The sequence below is a fragment of the Lipophrys pholis genome (genome assembly GCF_963383615.2).
Source record: "Lipophrys pholis genome assembly, chromosome: 16".
NCBI classification, from domain to species: Eukaryota; Metazoa; Chordata; class Actinopteri; order Blenniiformes; family Blenniidae; genus Lipophrys; species Lipophrys pholis.
In genome coordinates this window covers 25,091,626-25,109,075 of record NC_137634.1, presented here as the reverse complement: position 1 = coordinate 25,109,075, position 17,450 = coordinate 25,091,626, and the positions used below count along the sequence as shown (strand labels likewise).

Genomic DNA, 17,450 nt, shown 5'->3' with positions numbered 1-17,450 from the left:
CACTAACTGCCCGACTGGAACACAAATAAAACCTAAACTGAACTGAGCAGCTCCTGAAAATATTAAAAAAAGTAAATAAATCAACAGACACTATAAATAACATTCACTGGATTTGCTGATGAGACGTTCAGGGACGGTGGGAAAAACAAAGGGCGACGCAGTAAAGAGTGCAAGGCAACACATTTTATTTGAAAGGCCTAATTGGCGTTAAGGTACAGCATATTAAATATGGTTAGTCCAGAGAGTCGTCGCAGAGTAACATACCATTCTTCTTTACAGGATACATTCAGGCTGAAATGACGTATTTTACATGTCGCTAACATAAGAAGGCGTCTTTTCCTCGTCCAATGAAGACACTTCGTTTCCTCTGTTTGAATCCAGCGCTCGCCGTGATGTCGGCGCTCTGCTCGTTCCCCGGAGAACACGATAATATATTTTACATCCCTGCATGTTATATCTCAATAAATATAATAAATAAAAAGTACAAAGATCTGAATAATGTGGAACCGGATCGCGATCCAAGACGTTTGTTTTCGTCAGTTTAACATCGAGACCCAACAACTTTTTTTTTTTTTTTTCCTTCTTGTGTGTGTGTGTGTGTGTGTGTGTGTGTGTGTGTGTGTGTGTGTGTGTGTGTGTGTGCGTGTGTGTGTGTGCGTGCGTGTGTGTGTTCAGAGTCAGAACAACAAAACAGAAAAACTCTGGAGGGGAGTCCAGGAGGAGAACCAGAACCAGGACACAGGCCGAGCCCTTGGTACCACAAACATTTAGACACACACACACACACACACACACACACACACACACACACACACACACACACACACACACACACACACACACACACACACACACACACACACACACACACACACACACACACACACACACACACACACACACACACACACACACACACACACACACACAGTTTCTTCTTCATTCTCAGACTACTTCCATCGGAGCTTCTCACTGAAAGCATCCACACTATGAATGAACACCAAACCAACATGGCCGCCGGGACGCAAACCTTCTCCTCTATTACCAAAACAGTTCGGCCAGTTGTATTTCTGAAAACATTTGAAATAAGCTGTGCAGTTGAAGAGTTAAAACGCCGCTTCACAGACGCGTGGCGGCGGCGAGGGGGCGTGGCCTGCGAGTTTGACGGTTTCTCCTCGGAGCTTGAGCTCTCCTGTTCAACAAGAATGTTTTTTCTTTCGGCAGCTGGTTGACGTTTCTCCTTGTTCCAGTGCGAGTGTGCAGGAGCCTCGAGAAAGGAGTCGCGACTCGGAGGAAGTTAATTATTTCACACTTCTTTTTTTTTTCCCACCACATAATTCCAGATGTTCATTCATAGTTTTGACGCCTTCAGGGACTCGACCACGAAAATAGTCAAGAAAATATAGAAAAACACTGAATGAGAAGAGGTGTGTGTGCAAACGTTTGACTGGCGGTGTTCACACACACACACACACACACACACACACACACACACACACACACACACACACACACACACACACACACACACACACACACACACACACACACACACACACACACACACACACACACACACACACACACACACACACACACACACACACACACACACACACACACACCTCTCCTGGTTAGTGTTAGAGACTCGTCTTCTGATGTCCCTTTGTTGCGGCCCGTCCTTCGTCCTCTGTCTTTTGACCTTTGACCTCAGTAGTTGACCTTCCCGGGAACCTGCATGTTCACTCCGCTGTAGTCCACCATGTACATGGGCCACTGCTGCAGGACGACACGGAGCAAGTCAAACTCTCACACAGCAGTGACGCAAGGACTTTCAGCATTACCATCTTTTTACCGTATTTTCAGGAATATCAGTCACATCAGACCAAAAAAATAAATATATCCCATAAAAGATTTCACACAAAATTTACTTTTTTCAATAATCAGTTCAAACTATGTTGTTAAAAACCAGCCGATAAACATCGAACAGATTTATTTTGTTTTCCACCCTCGGACTATCAAAGAGAATTCCTCCATAAGTGCTGTATGGATTTTGTTTTTAGTCAAATCATACTTGAATTTTTTATAGTCAAACAGAGACATCTAGTGGTCCCAGATGGTATGAGCCATTGTGTTTTCATTGATAGGTCATGTGATCAAAGTGTGACTTATTGTCTTGAATATACAGTACAATTATACAATCATGGTGCTCTTATATTAGAGACATTATGGTATCGCAGTGATGACAATGTTTTCAAGTAAAAACGGAAAACATTTGTTTCATTTTGGGCCTCTGTATACACGGCAATGGCACTCGGAGACACTGAAAACACAACTTTTTGAAAACGCTCTGACTCTGTCTCCGTGGAAACGGGGAAACTATTCTGATATGAAAATGCCAAATCAAAGCGTTTTCACTCAAAACGTAGTCATGTGAACTGAACGTCCAATACCCTGGTCTTCTATTAGGGGCGTTACGGTAACTCAATGGGATTAAAACACGGCCGTGTGTCACGCACCATCATTGGAATCTGATTGGTCGAGAGCAGGTCGGACGGCGGCGGTATTCGGCTGCTCTCCTGGACCCGCTTACGTTTCCGCCGGTTGATGGAGGCGTCGCTTCCTGCTGGAGACGGCGAGCAGAGTCTGAGACACCAAACACACAAAGATGCACACACACACACACACACACACACACACACACACACACACACACACACACACACACACACACACACACACACACACACACACACACACACACACACACACACACACACACACACACACACACACACACACACACACACACACACACACACACACACACACACACACACACACACACACACACACACACACACACACACACACAGAGCTACCTGTGTTTCCTGTGTTACAGGCCTGGCTGCAGATCTCTGCAAACGGCCTGCAGGAGAGAGAAGAAGGTTATTTCAGGAGGATTTAATGGAAAGAAAAAGGCTTTGACTTAATCTGCACCGACACACCAGAACAGAGACAAACCAGCCACAATCTCTCTGGATTATAATCCCTCTGCCTGCATTCTTGACTCCACAGTCAGAATGAGCTGAACACACTCACTGCAGCTGGCTCTTGATGGTGAACGTGACTTGGTCGGCGGCCTGCAGGATCTTCTCCAGGCACACAATGTCGTAATTGTTGGGGTTCCGGAAGGAGACGTCGTCCGGGAGGCCGCCGACCTCCACCGACTCCGGGCTGCCGCGGATCAGCTTGTAGGGAACCACCACGGAGCGGTCCAGACCCAGAGCCTCACCTGGACACCAGCAGGGACGCAGGCAGCACTTTAACAGGGTACAGTCAACGTGTACGGACTAATATCACCTCGCTCAGCGTCTAACGCTTCAAAAGATTCTTTACTCGCTGTAGAAACACAATAATTCACTCATTTTTGATGTTATAAACACAATAATTTGTCAATAATATCATAAAATAGTAATTATGACAGTATACCATTCACTGTAACCATTTTAACAAGTTTAACAAGCACAAACTATTTAAGTGTTATAAAACAGACTTTTTAAATGATAAAAAAATATATCTTATTCAATGATTAACAAAATATGATTACGATTTGTTTTTTTAAATTATTGACAGGTTTTCGTCTCAAATAAATATATATATATATATATATATATATATATATATGCATATGCTACTGAGTAATGGTTTCAATATACTATATAACACGGAGCAGTCAGCTAAATAGTTGATTAAAGGCTTCAAACAGCTCTTAATGTGTAAATGACCTCTTTAAAATAACGAGAAAATGTTTTATGACTCGTTTTAATTAAAGATTTTTGTTAAGTTGACGGAGAAATGAGTCTCACAAATCTCTCTTTAATATGATAATATATCATATACATACTTGTATCAGCATTATTTCCAATATTAGTTTCAATGTGATTTACTTTTATTACGAATCACTTTGGTTTTAGGTGTTTGAGTTATTGATGGAATTTTGTGATTCACAAAAACTTCTGACGGGTTTGTTTGTGGTTCAGTGATCAAACGTTTCTCACATCACAGTGAGAAAACACCCGGTTCAAGTCCAGGCTCGGAGTCTTCCTACCTCTTATTAAAGGTACAAAATGGAACTAAAAACCAGATTTATACGTCATATTTTCTGAGTTTAAAAACATATATATATAATTTGCACAACAGGCCTCGGTTTGTAATGCCATCCTTCACCACTAGGTGGGACAGCGAGTCAGTGGTGAAGGAAGAAGGCAGGAATAAAGCACACAGACGGGAAACGACAGGAGTTTTACATTTCAAGAGGATTTATGTGAATTGAAGTCATGGAAAAAAGGAAAAAAGGAATTTAGCACAACTTATCATCTCCAACATTTGCGTATTAACAGCAATTTGAAGCTTTTCATCAGTTTCCAAAGCTGCAGTACTCTGAAGCTTAGCATTTTAGCATTGTGGCTCTAGAAATCAGCTCTCTGAAGCTTTTATTGACTCGATTCATGACCTCGTGGCTTGAACGAGCTCTGGCGAGTTAAAGATCTTCCAGCAACACGTCACACTGAGATGAAATCCCGACTGTATTTCCATCGTCTGCCGGTCAGTTTACCATATTTCTTGTTGAACAGCTCCTTGACCTGCTCCCGCAGCACCACCTTCTCCCCCATCCGGTTAATGTCGTCGTCGTCTGTCAACCACAAAACAGCCACGTCCTTCAAATCAAGGCATTTCAAGGTCGCGGCAGGGAATTCAAGGACGTGTTTTCTCACCGCTTATGGAGGCGTACGCCTTCTTTAGTAAAGTGACTCGCCGAGGTGCTGAAAGAAAAAGAATGTAAACTTTATTAATGCCGCAGGTCAGAACTTCTCTCATCTGTTTGAACAGTCCGATTTCATCTCGAGTGGTTCAGACCCGTGAAATAGAAACAGTAACCTTTGCATTTATTTCAAGTTCTCTTTACGCAGATGATGAACTTGTCTATACTGTCATAAAAAAACTAATCTTAATAAAAAGCCATTTTAATGGAACCTTCTGGTGCAAAATACAGTGAAATGTCGAAAAAGAAAAACCTGTTGCATTATGGGTGTTTTGACAGACTCATGGCTTCGAGGCTAGTTTGTTAGCTTTCACTGCAGCGTCTCGGCTCGTTGTCTCAGTCTTGTGTCGTGTCCCAACTCTTCTGAAATCGCTAGTTTTCTTCCTGTCATTTTCATGGCGGATCGGAGCCTCCTGGGTTTGGCCCACGGATCTTATGCTTGACGCGCGGTTTTAAGATGATTGAAAACAAAATTGTGTTCCTACCTGGTTTTGGAATAAGTCCTTGAAATGGTCTGAAAACAACAAAGAAATGTCGCGTTACAATCTGTTGGGGGAGGGTTCACACATTATTTTCTGTTATGACGCCACAGATGATCAAACTACGTCCACATCCTCCGCGGACTCCCACACCGAACCGCTTCCCTGGTTTCATTTATTTCCTGAAGTTTGGAGAGTTTTTCGGGAAAACCTTGGTCTTGCGTATGGAAATGAAAGCTGCTGAGCTCCGCGTGGCTCCGCCCACCTGGTGATGGTGAAGTTGATCTTGTCGGCCACGGCCAGGATCCTCTCCAGGTTCTGGGAACCGAAGGTGCAGGGCTTCCTGAAGGGGATGCCGGGCGGGAGGCCTTCGATGATGACCGAGTCCGGGTTGTTCTTGATCCTCTTGTAAGGCACTTGGACCGGGTACTTGATGCCCAGCGCCTCGCCGTACTTCCTGTTGAACAGGTCCTGGACCTGCTCCCGCAGCGTGTTGGCCAGGTCGATCCTGGACAGCTTGGACTCCAGACACTCTGCGGACAGAGACACAAGAGTCACACGTCGGTTCTCCACGGCCTTGGCTTGGCTCTCAGACCTGGAGCGGACGGACCTGAGAATCCGGGTCTCTTGGATCCGGCTGCAGAGTCGTCTGAGACCGACGTGAGGTCGCTGGCGTCCAACTCTTTAAAAAAAAAACACAGAGAACCTCAGAGGTTAAACCTCTGGAGGGCGACCGAATGGAAACCGTTTCCGTTCCAGCGGAGCGGCTTTGTGAAACAGCAGCAAGAGCTGCAGGAAGGACTTTTAAAAATCCAACGCGAATCAGGTTTGACCTCAAATGATCTGCTGAAAGCAGCAGTTTACGTTGGAACGCTTTCCATGTTTGAAGCTGCGGGCGAATGCAAACACGTGGACTCTCTGAAGAGCTTCAGCACCACGACCTGCTGGAAGAACTTCTGATTATTCTCTGATCTGAATGTGCGCTGAGCCGTTTCTATTGCAGGTTTAACTGCGTCCAGCACGTCCGAACGTTAAAGAAACCCAGAACGAAACACTTTGCAGAACCTGCTAAACTCGGGTTTTGTCAAAATTTGGCACATCAGCCCTAAAACCCGTTCCCACGCCTAGCGACAAACACATCGTTCTTTATTTCAGAAAAGTTTCACGTTTAGACGACAACGGTTTCATTTGTAAACGGGGGCGAAACCTGCCGTCTTTCTTTGAGGTGATCTGATCTGCAACAACGTAGAAATGTTGGAAAAATCTGATTCAAACCTCAGGAGAATACTTTAAAATTCTAATGTTTTGATGCTTTTATGTTTTTTTCCCATAATATTTATTTATTTGTCATATTTACAGGCACATAGACATTTACACCGTACAATGAAATGCTGGTTCCCTCAACCTATAATTAACTGAAAGATTAAAAAAAAAGAAGGAACACATTTGCGATGCTTTTATAAAAACTACCGAGTGCTTCTGAATTGCCCCGAGGGGACGAATAAAGTTATTTGACTTGATTTCCACTTTGTAGTCACCGTTTTTTCTTTGTTTACCACATAATTAATTCAGCGCAAAGATAAAAACTACTCATAATAACACATTAGGAAAGTGTAAAGATGAACAAAATTGTGTTATTTGCATAATAATTTCATGATTTATTGTTTGGACGGATCAGATTTCTCCTCAGGGTTTTCTGTGATTTTAATGTCTCGCCTTATTTTCCAACGGAGGTTACTTAACATGTAACACCGCGTCTTTTATCGCTTGTTTTCATTTACTGCGATTACACGGTCATGCTGGTCGGTCTGGAAGTTAAAAGGTGCTTTTTAATGCGTTGACGCAGACGCCGGGGAGGTCCGAGGTGAAGCCTTCGCGTATCGTTTGCCGATGGGAGTTTGAATCGGGCTTCGTGGCATTTCATAAGTCGTAATCACACTCAGTGTTGGCAAGTCGCTAGAAGTTAGTATCCGTACTCATTGAGCTAAAGAGTTACAGGAATCCAGCTGAAACAGAGACGTACCTGGATCGCAGAGGGGGATGGAAGGCATTTCTTGTTTTACTTGCTCAGTTAGAAGCTCAGGCCTGAAGAAAAAGACGATTTATTCCATTTTTAAGCAACATTTTTATTACGACTCAGCAAAGAAAAGAAGTGAGGAAACGTGTGTCTGATTGCCATTTCCTCACGTTTTGTGCCGTGATCACACCACATAGGGGGTTCAAAATACCTTTTGATGACAAACTGGATGTGGCTGCTGACAGACAGGATCTTCCGCAGTTTGGCAGCTCCGAAGCAGTTGGGCCTCCGCAGGGCGATCCCCTCGGGCAGCCCGGTGACGTACAGGTCCTCCGGGTACATCTGGAACCGGGAGTACGGCACCTTGGCCGGTTCGGGAAGGCCCAGAGCTTCAGCTGAGGCAGAGCACAAACTTATTTCACTCAAAAGAAGATTCCAGGTCAAAAAACGAAATATTCTTTCGAATCAGATTCTTGAAAGACATTGTAATTGTCATTTTATTAAAAAAAAATTGAATTTAAGAACGGCTAATATTATCATTACCACTGAAGTGTCCCTATCTAGGCCTCGTTCACACCGTGAGTTCAAGTGAAAGTGCAAAACCTTCACAACGTTTTGGGCTCCGTGCTCGGAGCCACTGGAAACGCAAAACCATGTGATTTCACATGAAACGTTGTCGAGTAAAAGAGGCCTTGAATAAATTCAGAATTGTGGAACTGATAATAAACAAACAATAAATAAACCGTCATTACATTTACATGTGACATTCAATTTCAAGTAATTAGAAGATTTCTAATGAAGTGAACGAACCAATTTGACACACATAATCTGATGCTAATAGAGTGAAATAGAAATACTTCATTATCCTGGTATAACGTCCTGCCCGTCTGGCATTAATAGCCTGAGTTTATAGTCCTGCCCTCCCATGGCTGGGGCATTAATAGCCCTGGTGTAACATCATGGGGGCATTAAGCTGCAGGTTTCTCACCATACTTGATGCTGAACAGACTTTCCACTTGTCTGCGGAGCTGCAGGATCATTTCCCCGATGTCGTCCACCAGGCTGCCTGCTGAGGAAACAGGAGCAGAGGGATTACAGGAGGGCAGATATAACCTCTCCGACGCCTCCCAGCTGCCCCAAAAACCGACAGCAGGGGGGTATTTATCACTGGGGGGGCAGAACCGGGGGGGTGGGGTGGGTGGAGGGGTGGGATGAGACCGAAGAAGGTTTCAAACACATTTAATTCAGAGGCTACATAGAACAGTTTCATCCTCAGTGGGCCAGACCGCTACAATAATGGCATAATAACCTTTAAATGTAAACTTTAAAAGTTTTTCTTCTCGTGTAGCAGAGTATACACGATGAAAATGTTTTTGTTTATAGAAAATCCCTGCGATCTCAATATAAATCCAATTATTACGAAACCTTCTGGAGCAAAACAGTGAAACGTCAAAACGCTGTCGCTGTTGCATTCTGGGTGTTTTTCCAAACTCAGCATGACAGCGTGGCTTTAAGGCCGACGCTCGATGCGAGTTCGCTATATTTCACGGCGGCATCACTGTTGTCTCATCTCGGGTCTCAGTGTCATGTTGTGTCACTACTCTTTAAGATTATTCTTCTAAAAAAAAAAAAAAGTATTTTCTTAGAAATGTTTACAATTTGCTTGGTGGTTTGGTCGGATCGGAACCTCGTCCCTCTCGGTTTTGACCCACATGTTTGACACCCCTGATTTCAAGAAAAACAGGGGATGGGCACACATCAAGTAAGACTACTTTTCTTTAATTCAAGGGTTTGAATAGGCAACATTTTGTGTTTGTTTGTATGAATCATGAGCCTCTATATTGTCGTTAGGGGAAACGTCTCAAACCAGCAGGATCAGGCGGCCTGGAAGACTAAATAGCCTCAGCATGAACTGATGGAGAAGTAAAACATCAGTGGAACGCGTTCAAATCCTTTGAGATCATAAACTACGTACACAGTGAAAATAGAATTAAAATCTTGCATGCATCATGTGGAGTTAATTTCATTTGAACCTGGTTCCTAAGGACCCCTTTAGAGGGACGCAGACCACGTCTGGTGCACAACAAAGACACAAAAACATTTTAACCACGTCTAATCCTGTGCGAGTGCCTTTTAACAGACTCATGAATCATGACTTCTGACACTTCTCTTCTGCTTCTAAAATCAACTTGAAAAACTGAATCGCCCCTTCTTGCCTGATTTACTCCACAAACTAACACGATGGAGATGATCAACCTGTGTGTGTGTGTGTGTGTGTGTGTGTGTCTGTGTGTGTGTGTGTGTGTGTGTGTGTGTGTGGTACCTTCAGAGGGTCTCCTGATGCTCTGGGAGGAGGCACTGGGTGACAGCGCTTCAGCTGCAGGAGGCCAGAAAAGACATGAGAGGCTTCAAAAACAACAAGAAATCCAAGATAAGACAAAGCAGGAAAAGAAGAATCAAAATGTTTGAATGAGATCAGGATGAGCTTCAATAACTTGGATGGATGTTGGACCTCCATCGACTTCATTGTAGTATCTTAGCTGTGATTACGCCTTCATCAGCGACTTTCTGTCTTCGGTACTTCTAACGTACCGACAAGCTGCTGTGAAGTTTTTACGACGACGCGAACAAGGAGCGAGAGAAGCGAGACTATATTTGGTAGTTTGTGCACAGCTGTTGACATCGGGGGGGGGGGGGGTTCTGTCAGGACATACTGCAACGCAACGCAAGACTTCAATCATCTGTAAGATCTTCTCGTTATTTCTGAAGCAGTTGAAAGAGTGTTTGAAGGGCGTGTTTGTATTATGTGGTGCGCCTCGGGACATGATGCAACCGGCACAGGATATGTTAAACCGTGTTTCCAGGTGCCGTTTTGGTCATTTGAAACGCCAACAAAATGTAAACATCTCCAACGGTAACGTCGATGACAGAATCATCTACACATCGAACGCAGAGGGTTAAAGTTCTTCAGCACACATGAAGACAAAAATTACTTTTTAAAGTTTGTTCTCGTCTACGTCGCTTGAAATACTTTCTACTGCAAACTATTCTACTTCTGCTTTGGCTTCGGTTACACTGAACGTGACACTTTGCTGCACTTACCTTTAGTTTCTTTCCTTTTAGTGGTCAATTGCGAAAGAAAAGAAAACTTAAACAAAGCACAGTGAAATCAACAAAACAAAGCAAAACACGTCACTAGAAGCACTGTGAGCTAAAACCAAGATCCTCTCCAGGAGAAACTCTTCAGCAGAGACGAAAAACCGCCTCAAAGTTCAAACGTGTGGAAAGTTTTACTGGTGGAGACGGAATTCTGGGATCAGATCAGGATTCATTTACCTCGAACAGGAGGTTCAGGTTTATGTTGCCATTGGTTAACAGAATAACTCAAAATATTGTGGAAGGATTTTGAGTCTAACGGATAATAGGACAAAGACGTGAGTCAATATTCTGGATTCAGAGAAATAAAAATGTATGAATGGATGGATCAACGGGTTTGTTGTTACAGTCATTCTTATTAAAGAGACGGATTTCTTCTGGGATGAGAAGCAGAACTAATTATTCGGGTTGTGATGCGCTCAACGGGAGTAACTTGGGGTTCAATGTCTTGTCCAGAAACATTATGGGAAGGGAAGATGGGGGGGGGGGGGGGGGGGGGTGTCGGACCGGCAACCCGCTGACGGGGAGCCTCAGCTCTGAGCGTCTGGAGTCTCCACCTCGTCAATCAGTTGAGGCGGTTCAGGTTTACGACGAGTTAAACGTCTCCCGTTAAAGGTCGACCGGGAATAATCCAACTGGGAGGAGCCAAGAAACGGCTGAACAGGTCTGCAGGTGAAAAGGTGAAACTGTTGCCTGTTTGCGATGCTCGGAGCCGCCGAATACACAACTTTTCTAAAACACTGCCATTGCACATGCACACCTCGACCGTAGTTAAGGATTCTTCTGCACATGCTCAGTAGATGGACAACAGGAACAATGTTTGTTTCACAAAAGAACTAACATCAGCACCAACTAGTGGCACAACAAGAAAATGCAGTGTTTCTGCCGTTGGCGTGTAAGCCGATGGTATGTTTGGTGTTTGGTATGCATACGTGAAACTTTTCTGAAATGAAACTGCAAAATCGATGCGTTTTCACTTGAAACGTTGTCGTGTAAACGGGCCCGAGCAATAATTTACCCCCCCCCCGCCCTTGTTTGTGTTCATCTTATGGGCATTTGCCCCCCGTTATTTTCTTAACAACTTAAACACAATTATTTAATATCAAGAGATTGGGGACGGTGAGCTCAGTAGGTAGAACATGAGACTCGCAATCTCAAGGTAGAGGGTTCGTGTCCCACGCCGGGCGCCACCTTCCTGTGGGCTCACCACCTGCAGGAAGGTTCTTAATGGGCGCAATGTGATCTGGGTGACGGTGCTCAGACTGACACCCCCACCACCCGGAAATGGATAAGCGGGAGTAAATGGATGGAGATTGGGGACCATTATTTGTGGTGACAGCATTTGGGTCTTTGTGATATTTTTGATGAAATCGTTTCCGCTCCGCCTACAAACAGGCTGCGCTTCGCGCTCACGAGTGTCTTGCTCGTTCGGTCCATCGCCGCTTCCTGGCTTCAGTAGTTCTTTGGTGTGGCCGGACCGGCTGTCCTGTTTTTGCATTTTATTTCGTTCCGGGTCTAGTCCGTCTTTTTTTTCCTGAGCCCAGTGTCGGTACTGGTTCGGCGGCCCTGTACAGGGTTGGGCCTTTGCCGCACCCGTTTGTTTGGTCGGGCATCACGCCCGTCTTTGAGTTGTACTTTTCCTGTTTCTCTTTTTTCTGGGGCAGGTGGACAAGGGTCTTGTAGATACGCTGCCTGTGCGCCCTTTCTCCGTCAAAACCAAGAACAGAAACTACAAAACGAAGGTTAAAAATAAAGTCAACGTGTAACAAAATCAAAAAAACCTTCCTCTTGTCTCCCGTGTCTTTAAGTAAGTTCCCTCCCTCTGTGGGTCGTAACACACTTCATGTATCTGAGTGGATTTAAAGAGGCTGAGGCGGTGCAGTTTGGAGAGAGCGTGGTGTCTACTGGAAGGATCTTGGTTACCTTTCTCTATTCACTGAGGATTTACGAAGTGGGGGGGTGGGGTGGGGGGGGTCTATGGGGGGGTGGGGGTGGACAGGAACTTCCGGGAGTCGATTGTCTCTAAAGCTATAACTAAAGTGGAGGAGTGTGACTCTGCACGCAAGCACAATGCATCGCTCGGGCTTGACCGTGATGCATGGTGCCCTTCACAGATCAGCTCATATTGTGCACAGGGGAGGGGGGAGGGGGGAGGGGGGTGGGGGTCAGGTTCGGTGTGGCTATGACTTACAGGAAGAGTAGAGGATCTGAAAAAAAGTGGTTTCATACGTGCTGCAGCTTATTTTGCTGAGGCGGGTGGGTGGGTCGTTGGGGAAGGGGGGAGGGGGGGGGGGGTCCCCGCACAAGGAGGGAGATTACCTGCATGGTTCTCCAGCGGGTGATGGGGAGCGGAGGGAGGCGGGGCTAGAGGGGGGGCGGAGGAGGCGGACGGCGAGGCGGTGGCCGGACGCGGAGCGGTGGCAGCGGGCTCGGCCGCAGGCTCACTGGGCTCCTCCCCGCTGGGACCGGACTCTACGGAAACAAACACACCCAGTCACAACGGGAACCTTCAGTGGGGCTTTAATGTCAGCGCCTCCTGCAACAAACTACACGTGCTCATTGAAGCGTGCGCGCGCGCGTGTGTGTGTGTGTGTGTGTGTGTGTGTGTGTGTGTGTGTGCGCGTGCGTGTGTGTGTGTGCGCGCGTTTCTGTGTACCTAACGGGGGAAAACGCTACTTTTTGAAAATGCTCCAACACCCGTCTCCATGGAAACGTGGTAAAATGCTACTTTTTAAGAACATCCCAACTCAGTTTCCACGGAAACGGACACAACTTTTTTTTTTTAATGATTGACTCCCGTCTCATTGGAAACTGGAAAATGTAACTTTTTGAAACGCCCCACTACGACTCCATGGAGATGGGAAAAGGCTACTTTTCTGATATGCTACCACGACCGTAGTTAACTCGTAGTTGTGCACATGCTCAGTAGAGACAATCAGAACAAAGTTTCCTCGGTGGTGTCATGACTCCCAGTCCAAAGTCTCTCGGACTTGGTACTTTTATTTTGACAGTCACCGTTATAACAATCCAACTTGGTAGTTTGTCCACTGAAATGTCCGTGTTCTCCCGTTAATATTTAGAGCCCTTTGTTCTCTGCTGCATATGTAGTTTCATTACAAAAACAAACAGCGCCAACTTGTGGTCTGGTGCCGTGTTTTTACTTGTAACGTTGTGTAAACGAGGCTTAAACTGTGAATTATCCTACAATTCCTCCCCTCGCTAGAAATGTTCCTTTTCCCTGTATTCAATGTGTTTATCAGCCAGTGAAGTTTTCTCTTTTGAGACTTTGTAAGAGGCTTGTGATTGGCCAGTGGAGACGGAGCGCTCCCCACTCACCTGGCACTGTAATCTGGATGACTTCCCCGTCCGGAGGCTCCGTTTTAATCCTCCTCAGGGGGATGCAATCTGCTGAGGGACCTACGGGGATGAAGCGTCCGTACAGCGTGAGGTTTTATGGCCGCGTTAAACACATTCAGACCATAAAAACGTGGCGGAGGCGATCTGAGTGCAGAGAGACTTTCAAGGAGAAAACTTCCATTTCACACAGAAGGTTTAGAGATTTTGTCAGAGGGAAGTAAGAGGAAGGAGCACACACCGGCTTCACAGTCAGGACTCACGCACGCACTTGTTGATCTGTGGAGTCAAAAAAAAAAAATAGAAATAAAGTGACTCAAAACTGGATCAATATTATAAATCCTTTTTTTTTTTTTCACCAATTTCATCTTTCATGCTTCAAACATGCTCACAGGCTGAGATACCAGTTTATTAACGGAAGTTAATTAGATGAAGGTGTGTGTGTGTGTGTGTGTGTGTGTGTGTGTGTGTGTGTGTGTGTGTGTGTGTGTGTGTGTGTGTGTGTGTGTGTGTGTGTGTGTGTGTGTGTGTGTGTGCGTGCGTGTGTGTGTGCGTGTGTGTGTGTGCGTGCGTGTGACCTGCTGCTGTGAGGATTGCTCAGCAGTTCCACGGTGCCGGTCGGGATACTCAGGCTGTCGAGGAAGCCGTCGTCAGGCGAGCAGGTCAGGTCCAGCTTTCCTTCTTCCCGTGCGATTTTACCAGCAGCTTCAACAAACGGGCGAGTCGATCAACAAACAAAGAACAAAAAACAAAACAAACAAACAAACAAACAAAACACTGCGTCCTATCAACATCCACCATCTGTGTAAAGAAACACCCGATGGGGCGTTTCTCACGGATCAACTGGGAAGATGTTGACTAATAGTGAGGAGCTCAACACATTATTCTGTCGCTACAAACACATTTGAATCAACAACAATAGAAATAAAGCAGATTTGCTTATTTAACTGACGTCCTGTGTTTTAAAATTTCTGAAGAGATGTATAATTCCAGGAGTTTTTAAGTCTTCTCTGGTTCTGAGACCGTTTGAATCCCTGAAATAAATAAATAACTGGTCTCTGTGGTTTTAGACTCTTTAGATTCAATCAGATTCTGACACTCATTCACTTTAACTGCTCGTGGTTAAAAAAAGAATAGACTGTTGTTCTCGAAATACTTTTTTACCTTTCTGAAACCTCAAATGAAGCAGTGTTTCAGGCGCACTGGATGATATATTGTTCAAAGGACCTGATAAGTTGTCTGGTAAGTATGTTTAATGGCACACTACACTTTTCCTCTCTCCAGCGTGACATCAGAGGCAGATCCTCAGCCTCACGTTCATTTTACAACACGAGCAATCAGAGACTTACCGGTGAAAATCCTCTCGTCAAACATTCTGAAACACAAAGAGAAACAGGCTGTCAGACAGTGCTTCCTCTTCCTCCAGATCAGAGTGACTCTGAGGTGGAGTCTGGAAACTGCTAGTTGCTTTTTTTATGTCTTCTTTATTTCTTAAAAAAATATGAAATAACTGAATCTCAAAAAGATTCACTTGGAAGCATCTTGGTGGCTCGTCTCCGTCATGTAAAAACTTTGAAGATTGCTCATTTTGATTGTTCTTCCTCAGGAGATTATCTTTGTTAATACGATTCAGAGTCTGACGAGTGAGAGGAAGGTTCTAAATAAAGCTGTTGAATCAAGTTCTGAAATCAACAATCAACTTTAAATTCCTCCTCTGTGGAAATATCGTCTGGCGTGTTTTCTATGTGAAGTCATCTGATAATAATTAAACACAGTCGAGCAGAATTAAATAAAAACTCAATTTAAAACCATTAATATTACAGATCGCTGTGTTTTTTTGTATGTAAAGAAGAAATATAGTGGAAAAGACCCATCAGGCCCTGCGTCTGCATCATCTCTCAAAGACAAGAGGAAAGCACTGCGACTCGGAATTAATCACATTTTCAGACTTTCCTAATTGCATTAAAAGCTGATGAGCCGCCTGCAGGACCGGTTAAAAAGATGTGTTATCTCCAACGAGGCGTGGTGGCTCATTCAAATGAGCCCAAACTAATAGAGGGCCGAGCGGCAGACGTGATGGCGAGGGAGGAGAGTCGCCGGGGACATGAGGAGACGCTTTGCTGCTATTTACCAGGGTTTGTTACCGTTTACCAGGGTTTGTTAGGATTTACCACCATTTACTAGGGTTTGTTACGGTTTACCACAATTTACCTTAGGTTACGACAACTGACCAATTTCCCATGGTTTACTAGGGTTTTCCACTATTTACTAGGGTTTACCATGGAATAGAATAGAATAGAACTTTATTTATAAAGCACCACAAGGGACGCCGGCTAGCTCAGTTGGTAGAGCATGAGACTTGTAATCTCAAGGTAGTGGGTTCATGTCCCACGCCGGGCGCCACCTGCAGGAAGGTTCTTAATTGGTGCAATGCGATCTGGGTGACGGTGCTCAGACCACCCGGAAACGGATAAGCAGGAGAAAATGGATGGATGGAGTCACAAGGTGCTTAACAGCACTGAAAACAGAATTTTTTTAAAAATAAAATTTAAGATCATTAAAGGTATACAAGCAAGAAAAAACATACATACTATTATGTACCATGGTTTACTAGTGTTTACCACTATTTACTAGGGTTTACCATGGTTTATTATTGTTATCACCGTTTACTTGGGTTTTCCACCATTTCCCACTATTTATTAGGGTTTACAACAGTATTCCAGAATTTACCACAGTTTACCAGAATTTACCACAGTTTACCAGGGTTTACCACAGTTTACCAGAATTTACCACAGTTTACCAGTTTACCAGGGTTTACCACAGTTTACCAGTTTACCAGGGTTTACCACAGTTTACCAGAATTTACCACAGTTTACCAGGGTTTACCACAGTTTACCAGAATTTACCACAGTTTACCAGTTTACCAGGGTTTACCACAGTTTACCAGGGTTTACCACAGTTTACCAGAATTTACCACAGTTTACCAGGGTTTACCAGAATTTACCACAGTTAACCAGAATTTACCACAGTTTACCAGGGTTTACCAGTTTACCAGTTTACCAGGGTTTACCACAGTTTACCAGAATTTACCAGTTTACCAGGGTTTACCACAGTTTACCAGAATTTACCAGTTTTTACCACAGTTTACCAGGGTTTACCAGGGTTTACCAGTTTACCAGGGTTTACCACCCTGCAACACGCAGACAGACGTGTTAAGGACAGATGGAATTAGTTGGCAGGGCAGCTTCATTTCTAAACACAACTTCTTGGGGTATCAGTGTTTTTGGTCATTCTTCAGTGTCGAGAAGGTGATTCACATTCGAAAACATGCATGCAAAAATGTATATAGTGTATTACACAAAAAGATTGATATTTTTCTAAGTATGTCAGAGGGATGTACTGTTGGGTAAACGGGTACTGCTGGTGATATATTAAAAACATTGATTGACACTCTCAGTAGCCAATCACAACCAATACCCGTCAAATAACTGAAATCTAAACTGGAGCTGCTGTTATTCAAATATAATCAAGATATCAGCAGAGGTGTAGATGCATGATCAATGTGGGGGCGGGGCTTAAGGATTCAACCAAATAATTGTATTGATGCTGAATGAACGCC

General features: G+C 44.4%; 1 protein-coding gene across 2 annotated transcripts in view; it reads right to left on the bottom strand.

The window, feature by feature from the left end:
* Positions 1-1,325: 1,325 nt before the first annotated feature.
* gtf2ird1 (GTF2I repeat domain containing 1) overlaps positions 1,326-17,450 on the bottom strand; it is a 41,704-nt gene continuing 25,579 nt past the window's right edge. The window contains exons 10-27 of one of the 2 annotated variants that reach the window (XM_080482676.1): positions 15,181-15,206; positions 14,410-14,536; positions 14,073-14,110; positions 13,814-13,894; positions 12,797-12,949; positions 9,645-9,698; positions 8,310-8,390; positions 7,533-7,716; positions 7,328-7,389; positions 5,915-5,986; positions 5,570-5,837; positions 5,311-5,339; positions 4,779-4,826; positions 4,619-4,696; positions 3,103-3,295; positions 2,883-2,929; positions 2,520-2,623; positions 1,326-1,779 (exon numbers count right to left, since the gene is read on the bottom strand). In XM_080482676.1, the coding sequence (XP_080338802.1) occupies positions 1,711-1,779; positions 2,520-2,623; positions 2,883-2,929; positions 3,103-3,295; positions 4,619-4,696; positions 4,779-4,826; positions 5,311-5,339; positions 5,570-5,837; positions 5,915-5,986; positions 7,328-7,389; positions 7,533-7,716; positions 8,310-8,390; positions 9,645-9,698; positions 12,797-12,949; positions 13,814-13,894; positions 14,073-14,110; positions 14,410-14,536; positions 15,181-15,206 (1,714 nt within the window). In that variant the 3' untranslated portion in view covers positions 1,326-1,710. Of the gene's footprint in view, positions 1,780-2,519; positions 2,627-2,882; positions 2,930-3,102; positions 3,296-4,618; positions 4,697-4,778; positions 4,827-5,310; positions 5,340-5,569; positions 5,838-5,914; positions 5,987-7,327; positions 7,390-7,532; positions 7,717-8,309; positions 8,391-9,644; positions 9,699-12,796; positions 12,950-13,813; positions 13,895-14,072; positions 14,111-14,409; positions 14,537-15,180; positions 15,207-17,450 lie in introns of both variants that reach the window. The other variant, XM_080482675.1, reaches the window with a different exon arrangement.